The following is a 20,043-nucleotide window of genomic DNA, read 5'->3' as shown; positions in this document are numbered from 1 at the left end:
TGTGTGATGGCTCACAGTAGTCATTTTAGATGCACCATTTGCATTGGTACCTGGACATTGCTACCTAGAAATCACTGTCTGAAACCATAGAGTTTTTAAAATGAAAGAAATGTTAAGAATGATCGTTGAGAAAGTTCAGCTCAAGCTGGTCTTTAAACTCCTTTCTGTTATTTCAAAGAGTCTGGTGAGGTGTTTGTTTAGCAGTTAATTTTATCAGGAATGCAATACTCATTTACATGGTGGTCAGCAAATTTTTTGTTAAGGTCTGGATCGTAAATATTTTTGTATTTCCTTTTCAGACCAGACCATACACTCTGTTGTAACTACTCAACTCTGCCATTACAGTATGAAAACAGTCCTAGACAGTATGTAAATGAGTGAGTGTGGCTGTGTTCCAGCAAAACTTTATTTATAAAACCGGGCAGGGGTCCAGCCATAGTTTGCTAATCCCTGAAGGTTCAGTCAGAGACTGTTGTAACTACTCAGCTCTGCCATTATAGTATGAAAGCAGCCATAGACAGTGTGGAAATGAGTATGACTGTATTCCAATAAACCTTTATTTATAAGAACAGGCAGTGGACCAGCATGATATGCTAACCCCTGAGAACCATAGTGTACAATATGTGCTATAAAGTTAAAATAGAAACAGTAGATCCTAGACTGGCACAGCTTAATAAAATAATTGCTTACTGAGTACAGAGAAAGGGAGGAAAGGGGCAGCAAACCTCCCCCCTCCACACACACGCATATAGTCAATGTATTTTGAGCCAGGAAGAATGCATACTCGTAATTTTTTTTTTTAAAGATTTTGTTTATTTATTTGACAGAGAGAGACACAGCGAGAGAGGGAACACAAGCAGGGGGAGTGGGAGAGGGAGAAGTAGGCTTCCGGCTGAGCCGGGAGCCTGATGCAGGGCTCGATCCCAGGACCCCGGGGTCATGACCTGAGCCGAAGGCAGATGCTTAATAACTTAGCCACCTAGGCGCCCCCATACTCATAATTTTTATTTCTACTTGTCCCATTCCATATACTGATATTAAGAGAAAAATACGGAAGAGCTATAGTATTGCATAGCTAACATAACCGTGTTGTATTTGAAAGATTTCTTTCTTTTGCTATATAGTTTTCTTCCCCAAGATTAATGGTGAGTTCTAACTTGTTGCTGCATCCTGAGTGGTGCTCGTCTTGGGTGGTTAACTTTATTACTCCAATTTTAAACAAGGTATTCTAATATATTAAAAGTCTTAGAAAAATTACCGAAGTGACCTACTTTTATAATTTTTTATTTTACTAGCTGCATATGGTTTCTGTACCTGTTCCTTGCTAATTGTTGTTAGCATATGTACTGGAGGATTATGAACTTCTATCCAGTCTGACATACCTTAGCATTTGAAGTGTTACTATGAAAAATATGCTTCTGTCTTTGAATTAAAATGCTTGTTTTATTTCCATGTTTTGTTTTGTTGTTTATTTACTTTTTAGGATCTTAGGTTACATGGTATTTGTGAAGATGCCTGTGAAGTGAGCAGCCATAAAATAGGAGGCTTTCAGAAATTCAAATTATAGACGTACTGTGATTTCCCCAGTGAGGCCATTCTTAGGCAAAGAAGTAAGCCACTTGGTTTTAGATATACACTGTGGCATAAAGTAGTTTTAAGAGAACATAATGAATTGGGGTTTTTTGTTTGCTTGTTTGGGGATTCAAAGTGGAGTGAGTAATGGAGAAACTAATATAGAATGATTCAAGTTTCCATAATGATTGGTCATATTCTTCATTATAGGAGCTTTGTTTCTCTGTTTTTGTCTACTTGTTATTTTTATCTCTATTTTCTCCTTTCCTCGCCAACTCTTTCAAGGTAGTGATTTCTTAATTGTTTCTGTATACCTTAAAGTATCTATGTACCTATGTATAATACATAGTATGCACCTGAGAAGTGTATGTTACACGAATAGTAGGTGCTACACCAAAATAGGAGTTTATAAACTTGGCAAACTGGGGTTAGACCATTTTTTATTCCCAAGAGCAAGGTATGAAAATGCATGTTTCTGCCAACCTCACCCACAGAAATTGCTTTTGAGTTTTTACCCATCTGATAGATAAGAATTGCTACCTTGTTGTAGCTTTCATTTGCACTTTGGATTGAGCATCCCTGTTTGTCTAAGAGCTGTTCATAGACTCTTTTCTTCCTTTGGTGGCAAGAGACTTTGTATGCCTTTTGCCTATTTCTCTGTTGGGTTGTTGGTCTTTTTCTGAATTTTTAGCTCCTATGTAGGAGATTAGCCCTCTCTGGGTGCTGTAAGTTGCACATAATTTTTCCAGTTTGTCATTTGTGTTTCAGTTTTACTTACAGTGGTATTTGCCACACAAAATTTTGTTTGTTGGATTTTTTTTTCTTTTTCGATCAAATTTGTCTTTTATGGCTTTTGGATTTTGAATTATGGTTAGAAAGTTCTTCTGCACTCCAAAGTTACAAGGAAATTCATCCTTGTTTTCTATTAGTACTTTTTTGGTTTCATTTTTTGCATTTAAATGATGAGCCAACTTATTTGGAGTTCATACTGGTGTACCTTATTTTTTCTTTGCTCTCTTCTACTTTGCCAACTATTACGTGATTTTTAGGAAGGAAAACATAAAAACATGGATTCATTTGAGATCACGGTTTGCCTACTTCTTTTTTTTTTTTTTTTTTTTTTCAAAAACTAAGAAGCCAAAAGGTCAAAAGAATACAGTGAGGTGAATGATTGGTCTTGAATCTGGTATCCATGTGAATATCACCAATCCCTGCCAATAGCCTAGTAGTATTTTGTCTGGAGTTCCTATCTAAATTCACCTTTGAAATGTGAAGGTCTGTTCAGTCCCGGTGACAAGTGTTTGAGTGGAGGCACTCCTCCTTTCTTCCCACCTTGTTTAGATAAGAGATCTTTTGAAATGTGCTAGTGTCATAGGGTGGGCTAGGCAGTGTGATCTGAACCCTTAGAGTAAAAAATGTGGAGGAGTAGGCCAAACTATAAATGTCATGCCTTGAGAGTCTCAAGGGGTTAAACTTAACCAGTGTGACTGCCTGCGGTAGCCGAATTCCTGCAGAATCCTCCAGCTAATCCTCTCTTAGGTCCAGACGCTACGTTCTGGTTTCCTATATTCAGTAATTCCAGTGCTGTTGATCTTTCTCATTTATTGTGTTAAAATAGACATAAAATTTACTATTTAACCAATTTCAACTGGACAGTTCTATGGCATTAGGTAGATTTACATTGTTGTACAACCGTCACCACCATCCATCTTAAAACTTTTTCATCTGGGGCACCTGGGTGGCTCAGTTGTTAAGCGTCTACCTTGGGCTCAGGTCATGATCCCAGGGTCCTGGGATCGAGCCACTCCCCCTGCTTGTGTTCCTGCTCTCTCTCTCTCTCTCTCTCTCTCTCTCTGTCAAATAAATAAATAAAATATTTAAAAAAAAACCGTTTTCATTTTCCTACATTGAAAATCCTACACTGACTCTCCATTACCCCTACCCCTCAATCCCTGGCAACCACCATTCTACTTTCTGTCTCTGCAAATTTGGCCACTCATATTTGTGGATTTGATTTCATGTAAGTAGAATCATATAATATTTGTCCTTTTGTGACTAGAATGTTTTCAGGGTTCATCCATGTTGTACCATGTATCAGAATTTCCTTCCTTTTCTAAGGCCAAATAATATCTCATTGTATGTATAGACCCCATCTTGTTTATCCATTCATCTGTCAGTGGACACTGGGCTGCTTCCACTTTTTGCCCGTTGTGAGTAATGCTACTGTGAGCATGGTATATCAATGTCTGTTTGAGTTCCTGCTTTCACTTCTTTGGGGTATATACCCAGAAGTAGAATTGTTGGGTCATGCTGCAATTCCATGTTTAATTTTTTGAGGATTCCCCAGCTGGTTTCACAGCTACTGCATCGTTTTACCCAGGACTGTTCATCTTAAGCCTTCAGTTCACCACCAACCTGAGACCATGTATTAAAGGATAATTTTTCATGTTTTCGTTTCAGTGAATAAAACCATAATTTCATTAGATCAGGGTTAATTTTTATGCTAAACATGTAAAAACCATGTATATTTTATGCAGGTTACCTCTAGCATTGGGGGTGGCCTTGCATGTTTTAACAGAGAAGTCTTCTGATAGTAAATTAGAGTATAACATCTAAGAGAATGAGAAACATTTCTGTTATTAGTGCCTTGAAACTGTCAGTAGTTTAATTACTAAAGTGATTAGATACTTTGACCACTTGGTTTCCTGAATTTATGTTTGTTTTTTTTTAAATTTTTAAAAATATTTTATTTATTTATTTGACAGAGAGAGAGATAGCAAGAGCAGGAACACAAGCAGGGGGAGTGGGAGAGGGAGAAGCAGGCTTCCCGCCGAGCAGAGAGCCCGAATTAGGGCTCGATTCCAGGACCCTGGGGCCATGACCTGAGCCGAAGGCAGATGCTTAACAACTGAGCCACCCAGGCGCCCCCTGAATTTATGTTTTTAAAGTCTTTTATTTGTGAAACATTATGACTATATTTACATGTGTCAGCAACATCTCTACAGTGTTAACCAGAATCCACTTCCTTTACTAAATGTGAGTGATGCTGTAATTAAACCAACTAGCTCTATTCCCTTCATGACAATAATGTTCCCCTTATTATGATGGAGGTATAATATTAGGATGAGTTAAGGGCATCTCTCTGCTTCAGTCATCTTCCCCTGTCCTTAAGAGATCATTATCACATTAGTAATAATTCCTTGATAGAGTGTTCATTTATTCACTCAACAAAATTGAGCACAGACAGGTATCAGGCTCTGTGCTGAGTGCTTATTATACGGTTTTAAACAAAACTGACACATAATTATGGTCCTTGACTTCATGGAACCTTTGTTTCTTTTGAAATTAAAAGGTTAATTTTTCTCCCAATAGCTTCACTTAAAAAATCATTATCAAATATGAGCGTATAGAAATACATTTAGGGGCGCCTGGGTGGCTCAGTCGTTAAGCGTCTGCCTTCGGCTCAGGTCAGGATCCCGGGGTCCTGGGATCGAGCCCCACATCGGGCTCCCTGCTCCGCGGGAAGCCTGCTTCTCCCTCTCCCACTCCCCCTGCTTGTGTTCCTTCTCTGGCTGTATCTCTCCCTCTCAAATAAGTAAATAAAATCTTTAAAAAAAAAAACATTTAAAATTAATTTTTTAAAATTTTTTATTTACTTATTTGAGAGAGTGAGTGAGAGAGAGACAGAGAGAGAAGGAGCAGGGGGAGGGGCAGAGGACGAGGGAGAAGCAGACTCCCCACTGAGCAGGGAGCCAGACATGGGGCTCAATCCTGGGACTCCAGGATCATGACCTGAGCCGAAGGCAGGCACTTAACCAACTGAACCACCCAGGTGCCCCTAAAATTATTTCTATTATATTAGTCATTCAGAGTAGAAGCAGATGACACCGAGGTTGAACTTTGAACCTAAACTAACACAATTTTATGACGTATTACTGGTTCACGTAAGTATTTGTGAATCTGGTTTTCATCTTGTACGTATTTTTTCGCATGCTAGGATGTTATTAATTAAATGATTCACCATTGCCTTAAGAGGTTTCAAGGGAAAGCAAAAATAATGCTATACTGATCATGTAATAGATTTTAAGATACATGCCTACTTCAGAAACTTTTTTTTTTAAGATTTTATTTATTTATTTGACAGAGAGAGACAGCGAGAGGGAACACAAGCAGGGGGAGTGAGAGAGGGAGAAGCAGGCTTCCTGCTGAGCAGAAAGCCCGATGTGGGGCTCAATCCCAGGACCCTGGGATCAAGACCTGAGCCAAAGGCAGAAGCTTAACGACTGAGCCACCCAGGTGCCCTACTTCAGAAACTTTAAAGTGATGGGGAGAGAGGAGGAATGCATTGGAAGGTTGAGGAGATACAGTGTTTGGGGTAAAACACCAGTGTTTGAATCTTGTTGCTACTTTATTGGCTAAGTATCCTTGGGAATGTCAACCTCTTGGAGTCTCTCTGAGTCTCAGTTTTCACAAAGGTGAATGGGGGTTGGTGGACAACCTCACCATGTTATGATAATCAGAAGACAGTGACACAGAATGTTAGCAGTTCTTAGGATCACATTTTTTTAAAAGATCTATTAGTGCCCCCTCCTCTGGGGTATCAAAAACTAATTATGTACTGTAGGGTGACTAACAATAAAATAAAATAAAAAATAAATAAAATTAATATTTGTTCCCCAGTCCAAGATAGGATAAAGTTGCTTTTTATAGATTGAAACAGGGTGATACGTCATTAACTGAAAATAAATCTAATTACCTTTTCTCATTTTATCTTTCTCCTTTTTTAAAATTCCTTAGTGCTTAGTGATTAAATGATTAGCTGCCTTGACCTTCACACCACCAACTATTTCTTTTGTGTGAATTTGCAGCAGCGGAAATGGTAGGTCGGCCAGCTTCCAGCAGGGGTGTTAAGTTAGTCCAGGGTAGTGACAGAATTCAAGAATAGAAGGAAATTTCCTTAATTCCCAAAATTAAAATACTTGCTTTTTTTTATTTTCTTCTTCTTATGAATTAGTAATAGATTGTGTAAATGGTGATCTCCTCTATAAAAAGTACTCTAAATCTCAGTAAAAACCCAAATAAACTTACCTGGTAAACAGCTAAGGGGAAACTGGCTTATTCTTATGAATTTATAGAACTGTAAAACCTATGAATGGAATTCTCTTTCTTTTGAAAGCAAAAAGAAAAAAAAAATAAAACTCTTCCATTCTTCCTCAGAACCAGAAAAGTTCTGAGGAAGAATGGAAGAGTTTTATTTTTTTTTCTTTCTTCACCCATATCTTAACATATAACTTTATGTATGTATGACTGTATCTGAAAAAGTATCGTGAGAATTTGTCATTGTCTTTTTGAACAGGTATATGTGCTCAGGAGAGTGGTAAAAATAAATTTTTATTTTTTTTCACTCTTGGCTTTCTTAAGGCAAAGAATTTTGATGTGCCTTGTGTATGTATAAAAGCAGGTTCTAATTATGTCATGTCAGTATATTTAAAGCCATCAAAATGAGCAGATCAAATGCCTGCCATCTCCTGTTCCTCATCATTAACATATGTTACTTTATTTAAGACTTAGAGCTTAGTTCATTAATGTCAGTATAGCTCATCTACAAGCAGAGTGTTTTCATTTTTAGTACTTAGCTTCAAATCAGTTAGAGAATGCAGGTGGTTCGGAAAGTGATAGCTTAACTAGTAAGTGAGAAGAACAGATTATTCGACATTACCTTAACCTGATCTCTTTGTGAATTGTTTCAGTGCATGAGTTCAAGGCTTTATTTAGAATATTGCCTGTCATTGCTGAAGAGTGATTCAAGTCTTTATACAATGCCAGGAATTCTTCTTTGATGCTGAGAATACAGGGTAAAAAGCAATGGTTTCTACCTTTATGAAATTCATAATCTGTGTGGAAAGACAGACCCGTAAGTAATAGTAGAGTATGATTGATGCCCTTGGTATGTGTGTGCATGTACAAAATGGTATCAGGAAAAAAAAAAAAAAACATGCTATGGAAGCAAAATGGCTAAGGAATGGAACTAAAATTTTATACAAAGGGGCCATTTTAGTCGTATCTTGTAGGATGAGTAGGGCTTTTCCAATCTTAGAGCATTTTTTTTAAGATTTTATTTATTTGATAGAGCACAAGTAGGCAGAGCAGCAGACAGAGGGGCAGGCAGAGGGAGAGGAGAAGCAGGCTCCCCGCCGAGCAGAGAGCCCGATGCGGGGCTTGATCCCAGGACCCTGGGACCATGACCTGAGCTGAAGGCAGACGCTTAACGACTGAGCCACCCAGGCGCCCCTCGTTTCAGCATTTTATTTTATTTATTTTTTTAAGATTTTATTTATTTATTTGACAGAGAGAGAGAGAGCGAGAGCAGGAGCACAAGCAGGGGGAGTGAGAGAGGGAGAAGCAGGACTCGATCCCAGGACCCTGGGATCATGACCTGAGCTGAAGGCAGACACTTAACGACTGAGCCACCCAGGCGCCCTCCTTTCAGCATTTTAAAATGCCTTTCCACTATCTTCTGGCCTCCATTGTTTTTGATGAGAAGTCTTTCATATCTTTGTATCCCTGGAGATAATGTGTCACTTTTCTCTGGCTGCTTTTAGATTTTTTTTTTTCTTTAAGTTTGGTTTTCAGCAGTTTGGCTGGATATGCCTAGGGTATTAAATTTTTTTTAAATGCTGCTAGAGTTTTTTTCCTGCCCATACCTTCTGTCTTCTTTTCTGATTCCAGTTTCTTACATGTCTGTCTTTTCAGTATTGTCTAAGAGGACCCTGAAGCTCTGTTTAATTTTTAAAAATCTTCTCCTCTCTGTTCTTTAGATAGGATAGTTTCTGTTAATCTGTGTTTAGTTTACTGACTTCTCTGTCATCCCTCATCTGAGTTAACCTTAAGTGCACACAATGATTTTTAAATTTTGATATATTTTTTAGTTCCAGAATTTCCATTCGGTTCTTTTTTTGCTATCATTTTTCCTTGCTGAGATTTCCTATTTCTTAATTTATTATGAACATACTTTATGCCCTTTGGCATAGTTATTTAGCTGCTTTATTTTTTTTTAAGATTTTTATTTATTTGAGAGAGAGAGACAGCACTTGAGAGCAGGGGGTGGGGAGGAGCAGAGGGCAAAGAAGAGAGAGAATCTCAAGCAGACTCTGCGCTGAGCACGGAGCCTGATGTGGGGCTCGATCACATGACCCTGAGATGATGACCTGAGCGAAACCAAGAGTCGGACACTTAACTGACTGAGCCACCCGGGTGCCCCTATTTAGCTGCTTTAAAATACAAACCTTATCTACTGATTGCAACATTTAAATAATCTGAAGATTGGACTCTGTTGCCTGCTTTCTTAAATATGGGTAAAGTTTCTTGTTTGTTGGTATATCTAATTATTTTGGATTGTATCTTGGACATTGTTATGATAGGTGTCTGTTATTCTTTGGAAGAGTGCTCAGTTTTTTAGTTAAGCAGGAAGTTAACTCGGCACTCAAACTCTATACTCTGTCTCCTTTCTTGTAGGCAGTACCTGAAATCTCAGTTATTTTAGTCTCAGCTGGGCTACTTGAAAGCTGTCTCACACTTGCATAGTTTAAGAGATTTGGGCAGAGTTTAAATGTAGTTGTGAACTTCTCCTCTGTTAACTGTTTTCCAGGAGTTTCTCACTCAGTTTTTTTTTTTTTTAAGATTTTATCTATTTATTTGTTAGAGAGTGTGGGCGAGAGAGAGTGAGCAAGAAAGAGTGAGCAAGGGTACAAGCAGGGGGAGCTGCAGGCAGAGGGAGAAGCAGGCTCCCTGCTGAGCAAGGAGCCCGATGCGGGACTTCATCCCAGGGCACCGGGGTCACGACCTGAGCCGAAGGCAGACACTTAACCAACTGAGCCACCCAGGCGTCCCTCTCACTCAGTTTTAAGCTGCTGTGGTCACCCAAATCCCTGTCTTTTGGTTTTTCAAACCAGTGAGACTTAAGTTTCTTTCTGAGTTTTAGATACCCCACTCTGTACCAGCCATATCCTACCATTCGTTATAGGATTAAAAATACATACATACATACATACATACATACATATGTGAGTACATATATAATATACAAACGTACATCTTGTCTTCCTGCGCTCAACTACAATTCAGAACATTCTCTTTGATCCTCAGATAAAGAGCTAAACGGGATCCAAGGGAAGTTTTACTGGAAAGATGGTTAGGAGAGAGAGATTTGGATTGTCACTTGATCACCTGACATACCCCCACCCCTCAAAAAAAAAAAAGACCTTTATTATAAGCAAGGCCTTTAGACAACCTAGGACAGAAAAGTTCATCAGCATTACAAAGGAAGTGGCATTACTCTAGTGCGGATTTGATGTGCTCATGTTCCTTTCAGAATTTTGATTTCCACTTTGCAAAATATGTGTTGAAATCTGCAATATAATTTGTTAGAACATAGTCACATCCTAGAATGCTAGAGCCACAGGGACTTTGGCTTCTTGAAGGTGCTTGATGAGAAGCTTGAAGGGCCCAGCAGGAGGCCTCAGGTCCCTAACAGTATTTTATCTGTTTTCTGTAGTGGGTTTTTTCATGAGATTTTGTTTAAAGAAAGGATTCTGTGGCCTAAAGGGTTGAAAGTGATTGATCTAGTGATCCCCCTTCTTTCCGGGGGTTGGGCAACTGAGATTCGGTAAGGTGAGAAGACTACCTTATTGCTGCTTTGCCTGGCTTGCCTGTACTGGGACTCAAGTCTTCTGATTGCTGACCCAGTAGTGTTTCAGGTACTCCAGGCTACTGCCATTGTTGTCAGTAAATATTTCATCTCTACATCATTCTCTAAAACATCTAATTTAGTGAGAATGTGAAAACCCTGGGGTTGGTGGGTGGGGCCATCAGAGGTGAATCGGATTTCCATACAGCTTTATGGATCTAGTAAAGATTATGTTACGGCAACTTGATGAGAAATTGTAATCAATTGGAAGTGAAGGCTGGTTGTTTGGTGCCAGAGAAACTAACAAAGAATAAACTAAGGCTTGCCATGGCTGAGTTATTTTAGTTAAATGACTAAGGAATAACATTTAGCAGAATGTGTTTATGGCTAGTGACCTGTGTCTTCCCAAAATATCCAGTTAGCAACCAACAACTTCCTTTTCTTGATCACCGGTTCTTACCCTTTGCAAAGAGGAAGGAACGCAAATCCTGTAATGGTATTTTTCTGGGTTTCCTGCCAATTGAAGGCATGATTATGGGAAAATGTTTTTCCTTTGTTTTTCCCTTCTGACATACACTCCTTAGTTGTTACCCTATTACACAGGACTGGACAGAAATTCAAAATAATTGTTTTATATTTTTCTATAAACTTACCAAATCTTACTGTATTTTGCATGTATATTAAGTATTCTTCCATATCATCTTTATAATATATTAAAGCTTTTGTCTTGGGGCGCCTGGGTGGCTTAGTCATTAGGCATCTGCCTTTGGCTCAGGTCGTGATCCCAGGAGCCTGGGATCCAGCTCCACATTGGGCTCCCTGCTCCACGGGAAGCCTGCTTCTCTCTCTCCCTCTATGCCCCCCCCCAGCTTGTGTTCTCTCTCTCGCTGTCTCTGTCTGTCAAATAAATCAATAAAATCTTGAAAAAAAAAAAAAAGCTTTTTTCTTTTAGCAAAATGCATATTTCTAAGCTAAATCTTACTAAGAAGGCCTGAAAAATTGGAGGAGAATTAAGAGATTATAGGAAAGCAGTCAGGTCAAGTTCAATGGATAAGGTTGTTGAAAGACATAATGGAGATAATGTATACAAAAGTATCTGCTACAGTGTCATGCTCAGTAAGAATTTATTGAATCACCCTGACAGTTGACTCTTATTCCTCATCTGCATGTAAGGATAACAAGCCTGCCTTACTGAGCTATTGTGAGGATTGAATGAGAACATTCATGTGAAGTACTTAGAACAATGCCTAGCCCTTTGAGATAGCACCCATAGAAATATTCGCCTTTATTTTAAATTATCCTGTTTAGGGGCATCTAGGTGGCTCAGTTGGTTAAGCATCTGTCTTCAGCTCAAGTCATGATCCCAGGGTCCTGGGATTGAGCTCTGTGTCAGACTCCATGCTCAGTGGAGAGTCTCCTCCCTCTCCCTCTGCTACCTGCCCTGCTTGTGCTTGCTCGTTCGCTTGCTCTCAAATAAATAAAATCTTTAAAAAAAATTTTAAAAATAGGGGCGCCTTGGTGGCTCAGTCAGTTGAACATCTGCCTTCAGCTCAGGTCATGATCCCAGGGTTCTGGGATCAAGCCCCACATTGGGCTCCCTGCTCAGCGGGGAGTCTGCTTCTCCCTCTGCCTGCCGCTCCCCCTGCTTGTACTCTCTCTCTCTTTGACAAATAAGTAAAATCTTTAAAAAAATTTTTTTAAATAAATTATCCTGTTTAGCAATATTTCAAAAAGTTGGAGACAAGGAATGAGGAAAGGATATATAAACTTATTTTTTATATATCTTTACAGTTTTTTTTATTTTTAAGATTTTATTTATTTATTTGACAGAGAGAGAGACACAGCGAGAGAGGGAACACAAGCAGGGGGAGTGGGAGAGGGAGAAGCAGGCTTCCCACGGAGCAGGGAGCCTTGATGCGGGGCTCGATCCCCAGATCCTGGGATCATGACCTGAGCCGAAGGCAGACGCTTAACGACTGAGCTACCCAGGTGCCCTCTTTACGGTTTTTGTATGCATTTTGTATAGACTATTTTTTAGAGCAATTTTAGGTTCCCCACAAAATTGAGCAGAAGGTACAGAGATTTCCCATCTCGTCCCTGCCACCTCATGTGTGCAGTCTCCCCAGCCACACCCCCAGCACCAGAGCGCTGCATTTGTTCTAGTCAGTGAACTTACAGTGACGCTTCATTGTCACCCAGAGTCCATAATTGATTTTAGGGTTCACTCTGGGTGTTGTACATTTTGTGGGTTTGAATTTATATGCGATTATTTACTTTTTTAAAAGATTTTATTTAAGAGAGAGAGAGAGAGAGCATGAGCAGGGGTAGGCGGGGCAGAGGAAGAAGCAGGCTCTCCACTGAGCAGGGAGCCTGATGCAGGGCTCGATCCCAGGACCCCAAGATCATGACCTGAACCAAAGGCAGACGCTTCACCGACTGAGCCACTCAGGCACCCCTGCATTTATTTACTTAACAATGTAACATACTCATGTGCTCATACATAGTCTCATAACACAATGTATTTATAGGTCAGGACTGCCACAAGATCTTTTTTATTACTAAGATAATGATCTCTTCGAGAGTGGTTTAATAGAGGAAAGCTGTACTTTGAATTGTATGTCAGTTCACGTCCTGACTTGTAACCTCTCTGTCTCAACTTCCTCATTTCCAAAGCAAGGATAACTGAGGACTGGCATCTAGTCCTTAGAAAGATTTGTAAACTTTAAGGTGCATAGAAATGTTGGATGGTATTACTACTGTGGAGAGAGAATGGTGACCTCTTCTTTCTTACCCATCTTTTTTGCATCTTGAGAGCATCAGTTAGCTCCTACACCAAAAAGACTTCACGGACAGGGAAGCAGAGAAAATTTTATCTAAGAAAACCATCAAAAGCCCTGGGTTCATTTGTGAAACTATAGGAATTTAAACAGATTGTTTAGAATTTCACTAAAGGATAAGATTGCGTGTAGTGAATAGAAAGCATTTATAGTAAAATACAAATACTTGAGTAATGTAACATTGATAAACTTAGTGTTCCCAAAGGAAGCCTGTGACAAGAGCCACAGGAGAACAAAGTATAGAGCTGCCCGGATTTCCATGAACTTCAGCCTTGCCAATAAAGTGTGTCCGTTTTAACGTTTTTGTTGCTGTTTGAGCTCTTCCCCATCTAGAGCACTGGACTTGTGTCCAGTAGTCATTTAGATGCTTTTATTTCATAAATAAGACGTCAACAGTCTACCCTTCAAAATATTTCCTATTTTCCTTTGAGTTGTTTCTTTAAATTGCAGTAAATCTATAATTTAAAGGGCAGCAGAGGTTTTACACTAGTCTTTGTTTCTAAAATGGTAAGGACTCACTTAATTGGCCCCTGTCTCTACAGAATAACTGATCAAGGATGTCTAGTATATTTTGTCTAGACTGTATTATTGTGTTTGTTAACTAGACAAATGTGTTTATCTGCAGCTAATTCTGTAATGTCTTATTCTTTCAAATTTTATCTTTAAAGTCATTTCCCACAGTGCCTTGCTTAATGCTGGCTATATTGTAGGTGGTCAGTAAAGACTTACTGATTAAATAAAAGAAATGGGAAATTAGTGACATATCATTTGGTCTTATTGTTTTGTACACCTTTTTAGAAGTAGGCATGAAGGAGTTATTTTTGTTATAAAAGTAATACATTCTCCAGCTTTACTAAGGAGAAGCAGCCTGATCTAATGATTTTTTTTTTTCTTAGCTTCTTCCCAGATTTCTTTTTAAAGTAAAGCACAAGGGGGCTGGGGGGATGGGGTAACTGGGTGATGGACATTGGGGAGGGTATGTGTTGTCATGAGCACTGGGTATTATATAAGACTGAGGAATCACAGACCTGTACCCTTGAAACAAATAATACATTATATGTTAATTAAAAAAAAAAAGAAAGCACAAGCTGCAGTATTGTGAGTGTGTGAGTGGATGGATAAATGAATGAATGAAGTTTTTGTGATAAATATAATTTGAATGAGTTCTTAAAGTTGTATCTTCATTTTTATATATTCTGTTATATTCTGACAGTGTGCTATATCAGAAGTATAAACACTCAAATCTGTAGCAGTCCTCATTCCCAGTGATGAGGGACTGAGGGATTGTATACACTTCAGAGAAGGCTGGATATGGGTATTGTCATGGTGCGTTATGTATAGTGGGTGCTCAGTAACTACTGAGTGAGTGTGCGCATGCTCATCTGCCTACCAATGGGCTAGAGTGTGTTCTGAAGACCAGAACTTTAACACAGGAAGTACTGTGTAAGAGCGTCCATCCGATTATGAATCAAAACACATGGGTTTTAATTCTAACTTTGCTCTTTATTTAACTTTGTAATTTTGGACAAACCATCACACTTTTCCAAGTTTTCATTGGAATTCCTCAAATACAAAATGAAAGAATTGAGCAAGAGAAAGTAGATAATCTTTAAGGGTTTTTCCCTCTTATGAATGCTGTACAAAATCTTAACACCTGACCTTTAACTGAAGCTCTCCACATTCACAAACCCTCTCACTTCCCTCTTTAGAAAGGCATAGCATTTAATCCCCTCATCATACTCTTCCATTCATGGTTTGCTCTGTGGTATGCCCACACCTGTCTGTTCCTACCAGGTGAGTCATTGCTATTCAAGAGCCTGTATTTATCCTAAAACTGTTTATTCTGGTTTTACTTGTTGGTGTATTTATGTAATTTAATGTTATAGTAAGTAATAAAATACGAATATAAAAAGTGATTTTTATGAGAACTACTTTAATGAAGGTGAATTTTTTTTAAAAACGGCTGAATTGGATATAATGAGACAAGTGAAAAGATGAGGGGAGGTGCTAGAAATCTAGGAGGATTCTGGACTCAAATTGCTTTGCAGGAACCTAAGATCCCTTACCACTGAAAAAACTGAAACTGAGTATTTCAGTTTCAGCTTTAGATGGTGCAGTAATGACTAAATCCAGCTGATGATCCATATTGAGAGAAAAGGCCTTGCTGTAAGAAACAGCTAATGAATATACTTTATATGCTTTGTGTTGAAATAAAAGATTACCTCTTTTAATGATTCTCCACTTGAAAAAATCAGCTTCTGTTGGTTGTGGACCAAGGTCTCATTAGGTGAGAGGGCTTTTACTGTCTTATGACCTCCATTGTGTTGTAGCCCTTTAAAAAGTAACACGGTAGTAATTGTCCTATTTTAGGTCATAATGGTACTTTTAATTTATATGCCTTCTCTTCATATGGGATCTATGTTAACACTCTTCTGTTTATCTCATATTAAAACCCAATTTTAATTCTGTTTTCTTCACAGAACATCCAGAAGATTCTTGGTCTTGCCCCTTCACGAGCTGCCACCAAGCAGGCAGGTGGATTTCTTGGTCCTCCACCTCCTTCTGGGAAGTTCTCTTGAAATCAAGAACTCTGTAATTCCTGTCATTCTTTTTAAACCTTCAAATTAGACTGGCATCTATTTTGTAGCAAGAGCATAGACAGCCTTAGCACTTGGGCCACTTTCTAGTGCTGAGTTATTTCTAGACTTTTTGGGTATGATTCAAATGAGAATGGCACCCAGCAAACACAATACTACTTTCAGTCACAGATAAATTTTTAGAAAAATAAGTCTGTTGGTTAGGTAAGTTCAGGCGTTGTTTATGTAATGAGAAGCAAATAGCATCTTTCTTCTTTGGCTTACGTGGATATTTTCTGTGGGCCTGACTCTTAAGTCTGTGCTGTGTGCCATGGAAGTTGGCTCTACATGAGCATTTAGAGATCTGGAAGAAAAATTTAGTTTGTGATATCTTAATTGGAACTATTTGTTGTACATTGTTTCCAAGCCAAATATATGACCCAGGATCAATAAAGACGCCAAAATTTTAGCTATTTCATCTACAAGGTGAGATCTGTTTTGTACCATATTCCTAGATACATGTTTTTAATAATCTGAACATAAACATTGGCCAGGAAGGGCTAAACTCAAAGTTTTAAATGTACTATTTTATTGTACTTGCCTTATAAGCTCAGAATATAGAGTTGTCCTATTATAAGAAATGGAAAGCATGAGAGGAAAGGAGAGAAGTAACTCATGGAAGTATAAAAATGAGGGCCCTTGGCGTCCCTTTAAACCCTTCGGTGACTTACGGGATTCTTGGCAAGGCACTCTTAGTCCTCCCCTGGAGGCAAGGTCATAGTTAGAGGTAGGAGGTCTTGCAGAGCTTCCTTTTGGTCACAGTGGCCTTTAGTTCCTGCCGTGTCCCTTTGTAAAGGATGACGGGATGCTTTTATCTTGAACTTCCCCTGCCTAATCCCTGAAATTGGAAATCTTGTATGAAGTGGTTACTCTAGTAACAAATACATACATTGATCAGTAGTCTCCTTAGATGCATGTGTTCTTCCAATGAGAGAAGACATGTTATTTGCAAAGTAACAACTGTGAAACTGATAGCAAATTTCTCAATGGCATAAAATCCAGAAGACGGATAATATCTTCAAAGCTGAGGAAAATAATTATCAGCCTAGAATTTTATGTACGGCTAAACCATAAGATTGGGGGCAAAACTGGGAGGCAGTATTTTCAGAGCTACAGAATCCAAGATAATTATGAATTTTTAAGGATATATTTCCAGGGCACCTAGCTCACTCAGTAGAGCATGCAGCTCTTGATCTCGAGGACATGAGTTTAAGCCCCATGTTGGGCATAGAGCTTTCATATTAAAAAAAGAAATATATTTCCAGGACAGAAAAGAATACCAGGGGGAAGGTGTAGGATATAAGAGACAATGGTCAACACAGAAATTTATAAAATATATGGATAAATTTAAGTGTTTTATGGATTATCTAGTTAAGAATGGCTTCAAGAAAACCCCATAAGGTAACTACTGTTCTTACCCTCATTTAACAGATGAAGAAACTGAGGCAAGAGAGGTTAAGTAACTCGCTCACCATCACTTAGCTAGTGAGTGGCAGAGTTAGGATTTGGAGCGAAGCCACCTAAAGTTATATAGTCCGGGCTCTCCGGTCCCTCCCCGTAGGTGTGCAGTGATTCTTTTCCCTCGGCTCTTATTTCTTCAGCTAGAGTACATGAGACATGAATTGGTGGTGGGGGGCGGGGGGGTGGGCTTGGTTGTTCTTGTTTCCTTAAAGCTATCACCTAGGGGGGGAACACAGCAGAAGCTCAACAAACGCAGATGAAATGGAACAGAAATCTTTTATTTCTAGGTCACTTTGATCAGAAAGGATGCCTGATAATGGGTGGCAATGATTTCTAATGGTCTTTTCCCCACATCATTGACTGTTCCAGGCAAAATAATAGTGAAAAGAATGATCATGACAAAAATGATGGTCATGATAACAGTGATGACAAAAATGACGGAATCTCTAAACTAAAGCAGAAAAGAGAAGGAACCACACTGAAAATTCTGCCAATGCATTTGTAAAGTGAGAATATATAGTCCATCCTACCACCTACCTCCTTAGGTTTTGATGAGAGTGCTTTCTAATTAAATTTCTTATGGACCAGGTTTTCATAAAGTGCATTTCGATAGAAGAGGGTGAATAAGAGGGAGAGTAAAAAGGAAGGAGAGTAACATCTACTCACCCTGTTTCTAAAACAGCACAATAGACGTATCACCGAAGAATAAAGCTAACACATCACAAGAACGTACGTTAAGGGCTGTATTAAGGGCTATGCAACCTCACAATTAGTGTTTTTTAATTACTTGCCCTGAACAGTTTTCAAGACTAGTCATTTGGATGATGGACTTCCAAGCCAGACGAGCCTCTGAACATCTCTTAAGATGTATGACTTGGCTACTGGACCTATGTAAAGGATAGTTGTCCCTTTTCTGGTTTAAGGGGAAAAAATCAAGCATTTTTAATGCCGTGTATTAGCCTACTCAGGTTGCAGTCATAATATGCTAAAGCAGTAAACTTTCAAAAAAAATGTAGGTAAACCTGAATTTATTAACAGATAGCATTCCAAAATCTAAGTCAGTTTGGAAATTGGAAAGCAAATGGGTGTAGGCACTCATAAGCCCTTGAGCCGACTGTGGTCCCTCTTCTCCTATGTAAATCATCCTCCAGTGGGGTCCTGGACGTGCAGTGACATCAGCGGATGGATGAGCATACAGGATTCCCTTACATCCAAATCAAAATCATTTTGCCACACACTAGTATGTGGTAGGGTTTTTTTCAGTCTACTTTCTTTTTTTGCATTAATTCTGCTTAAATTATAGTCTTTTACTTTTACCCTTGAGTTTTTAAACTTTTTAGAATGGAAAAAAGTCTCAAAAACAAAAGTCTTAAGTATAAAGAACACTGAGATACCCATTATTCAACATTACTAACTCATGGCCAATCTCATGTCTACCCCTGCCTGCCTCCTATAGTATTTTGAAGCAAATCCTAGGCATCCCATCTTTTATGCATAAATATTTCAATGCTTTTAAATATGTGTGTGTGTGTGTATGATCTTAACATCATTTACATACCTAAAAAACAGATAATTCCTTGATACCATAAATTGTCTAAAGATGTCAAAACTTGTTGCAATCTTTTTTGAATGAAGAGCCAAATAAGATAACTGTATTGTATTGCAGTTGGCTGATAAGCATTATAAATTTCTTCCAGTCTGTTTTAGCAGTTTTCAAACAAGAGTGCATCAGAATCCCCTACAAGGCTTTTTAAAACAGTTTCTGATCCTAAGTCTGGGGTGGAGCTTGAGAATTTGCACTTCTAACAAGTGCAAGGTGATGCTAATGCTGTAGGGTTTGGAGCCCACTCACATTTTAGCTCCCCACTGTCTCTGTCATTTTCCCCCTTGCAATTTATTTACTGAAGAAACTGAGCTGTTTACCCTGTAGAGTTTCCCTCAGTTTGGGTTTTGCTGATCACATGCCTGTTTATTCTTGCCGGTGGGAAGAGAATACTATGTGTGGACGCCTCTGGGTTCAGGTCCTCATCACTGTCCCGAGTTCCCCTGCAGCAGCCTCCCAGGCTGTCTCCCTTACTCTGGACCGTTGTCCATCCTGTCGTGGCAATGTCTTTCTATAATATAAGCCTGATTGTGTTGCTTCTCCAAGGAAAGTGGTCCAGTGGCTCCTGGGAGCCTCTAAGTAAACTATTTGGCACGGGAGACCATCCCAGCCTGGATCTCTAGCCCCAATCACACCCTGATAAACCTAGGCTCCAGTCAAGCAGAATTTATTTTGAGAATTCTTCATTTTTCACAGTCCTTTTGGACTTTATTACCCTTGTTTTCTCTGCCTGGAATGTTCTCCCGCTTACTTGTCTGATTTCCTCCTGTTCCCTTCTAGACTCTGCTCAAGCATCATCTCCTCCTAAGTTTTCTTTGACCTTTAGACAGCCGGTTCTTTCTCCTCTCTGTATCTGTTTGTGTTTTTCATATATTAATCACTTACTAAAAATGGCCAAGTGTCTTAACTTTCTAAGTCTCAACGGCCTCATTTGGAAAGTGGGGTTAATAAACTCCAGTCAGAGCTCCCTGATCCAACCTTCTCTTATCCAAATCTTCCCCTGCATCCTCGCCGTCCTCTCTGCAAAGCGCACGGCACATCGAATGCTCTTCGCCATGCTTACGCACTTCAGCTCCCACCTGTGAATTGTGGAACGTTATTTGTTTTGTTAATTTTAATCACATAAATTGACAAAATATTAGGTGAATTAATATGAATGCAAAAAGAATTGCATCTATGAAAACTGAATGGTTTGGAATGACTCAATAAAAGCAAGTTGCTGAACATAATTGTTTTGACTTATTTGTG

At 39.0% G+C, this 20,043-nt stretch overlaps 1 protein-coding gene across 1 annotated transcript in view; it reads left to right on the top strand.

Moving 5' to 3' along the window:
• Positions 1–16,149, top strand: part of TMCO1 (transmembrane and coiled-coil domains 1) — a 52,419-nt gene extending 36,270 nt beyond the window's left edge. Inside the window, exon 7 of the mRNA XM_028104666.2 lies at positions 15,576–16,149. Coding sequence (XP_027960467.1) covers positions 15,576–15,674 — 99 coding nt within the window. The 3' untranslated portion in view covers positions 15,675–16,149. The remainder of the gene's footprint in view (positions 1–15,575) is intronic.
• The last annotated feature ends 3,894 nt before the right edge of the window (positions 16,150–20,043 follow it).

This window comes from Eumetopias jubatus, unplaced genomic scaffold (genome assembly GCF_037043125.1).
Source record: "Eumetopias jubatus isolate StellerSeaLion01/CBP00866 unplaced genomic scaffold, mEumJub1_p1.0 scaffold_12, whole genome shotgun sequence".
NCBI lineage: Eukaryota > Metazoa > Chordata > Mammalia > Carnivora > Otariidae > Eumetopias > Eumetopias jubatus.
Note: the sequence above shows the minus strand (reverse complement) of the source record. Positions and strands in the feature narration are given on the sequence as shown.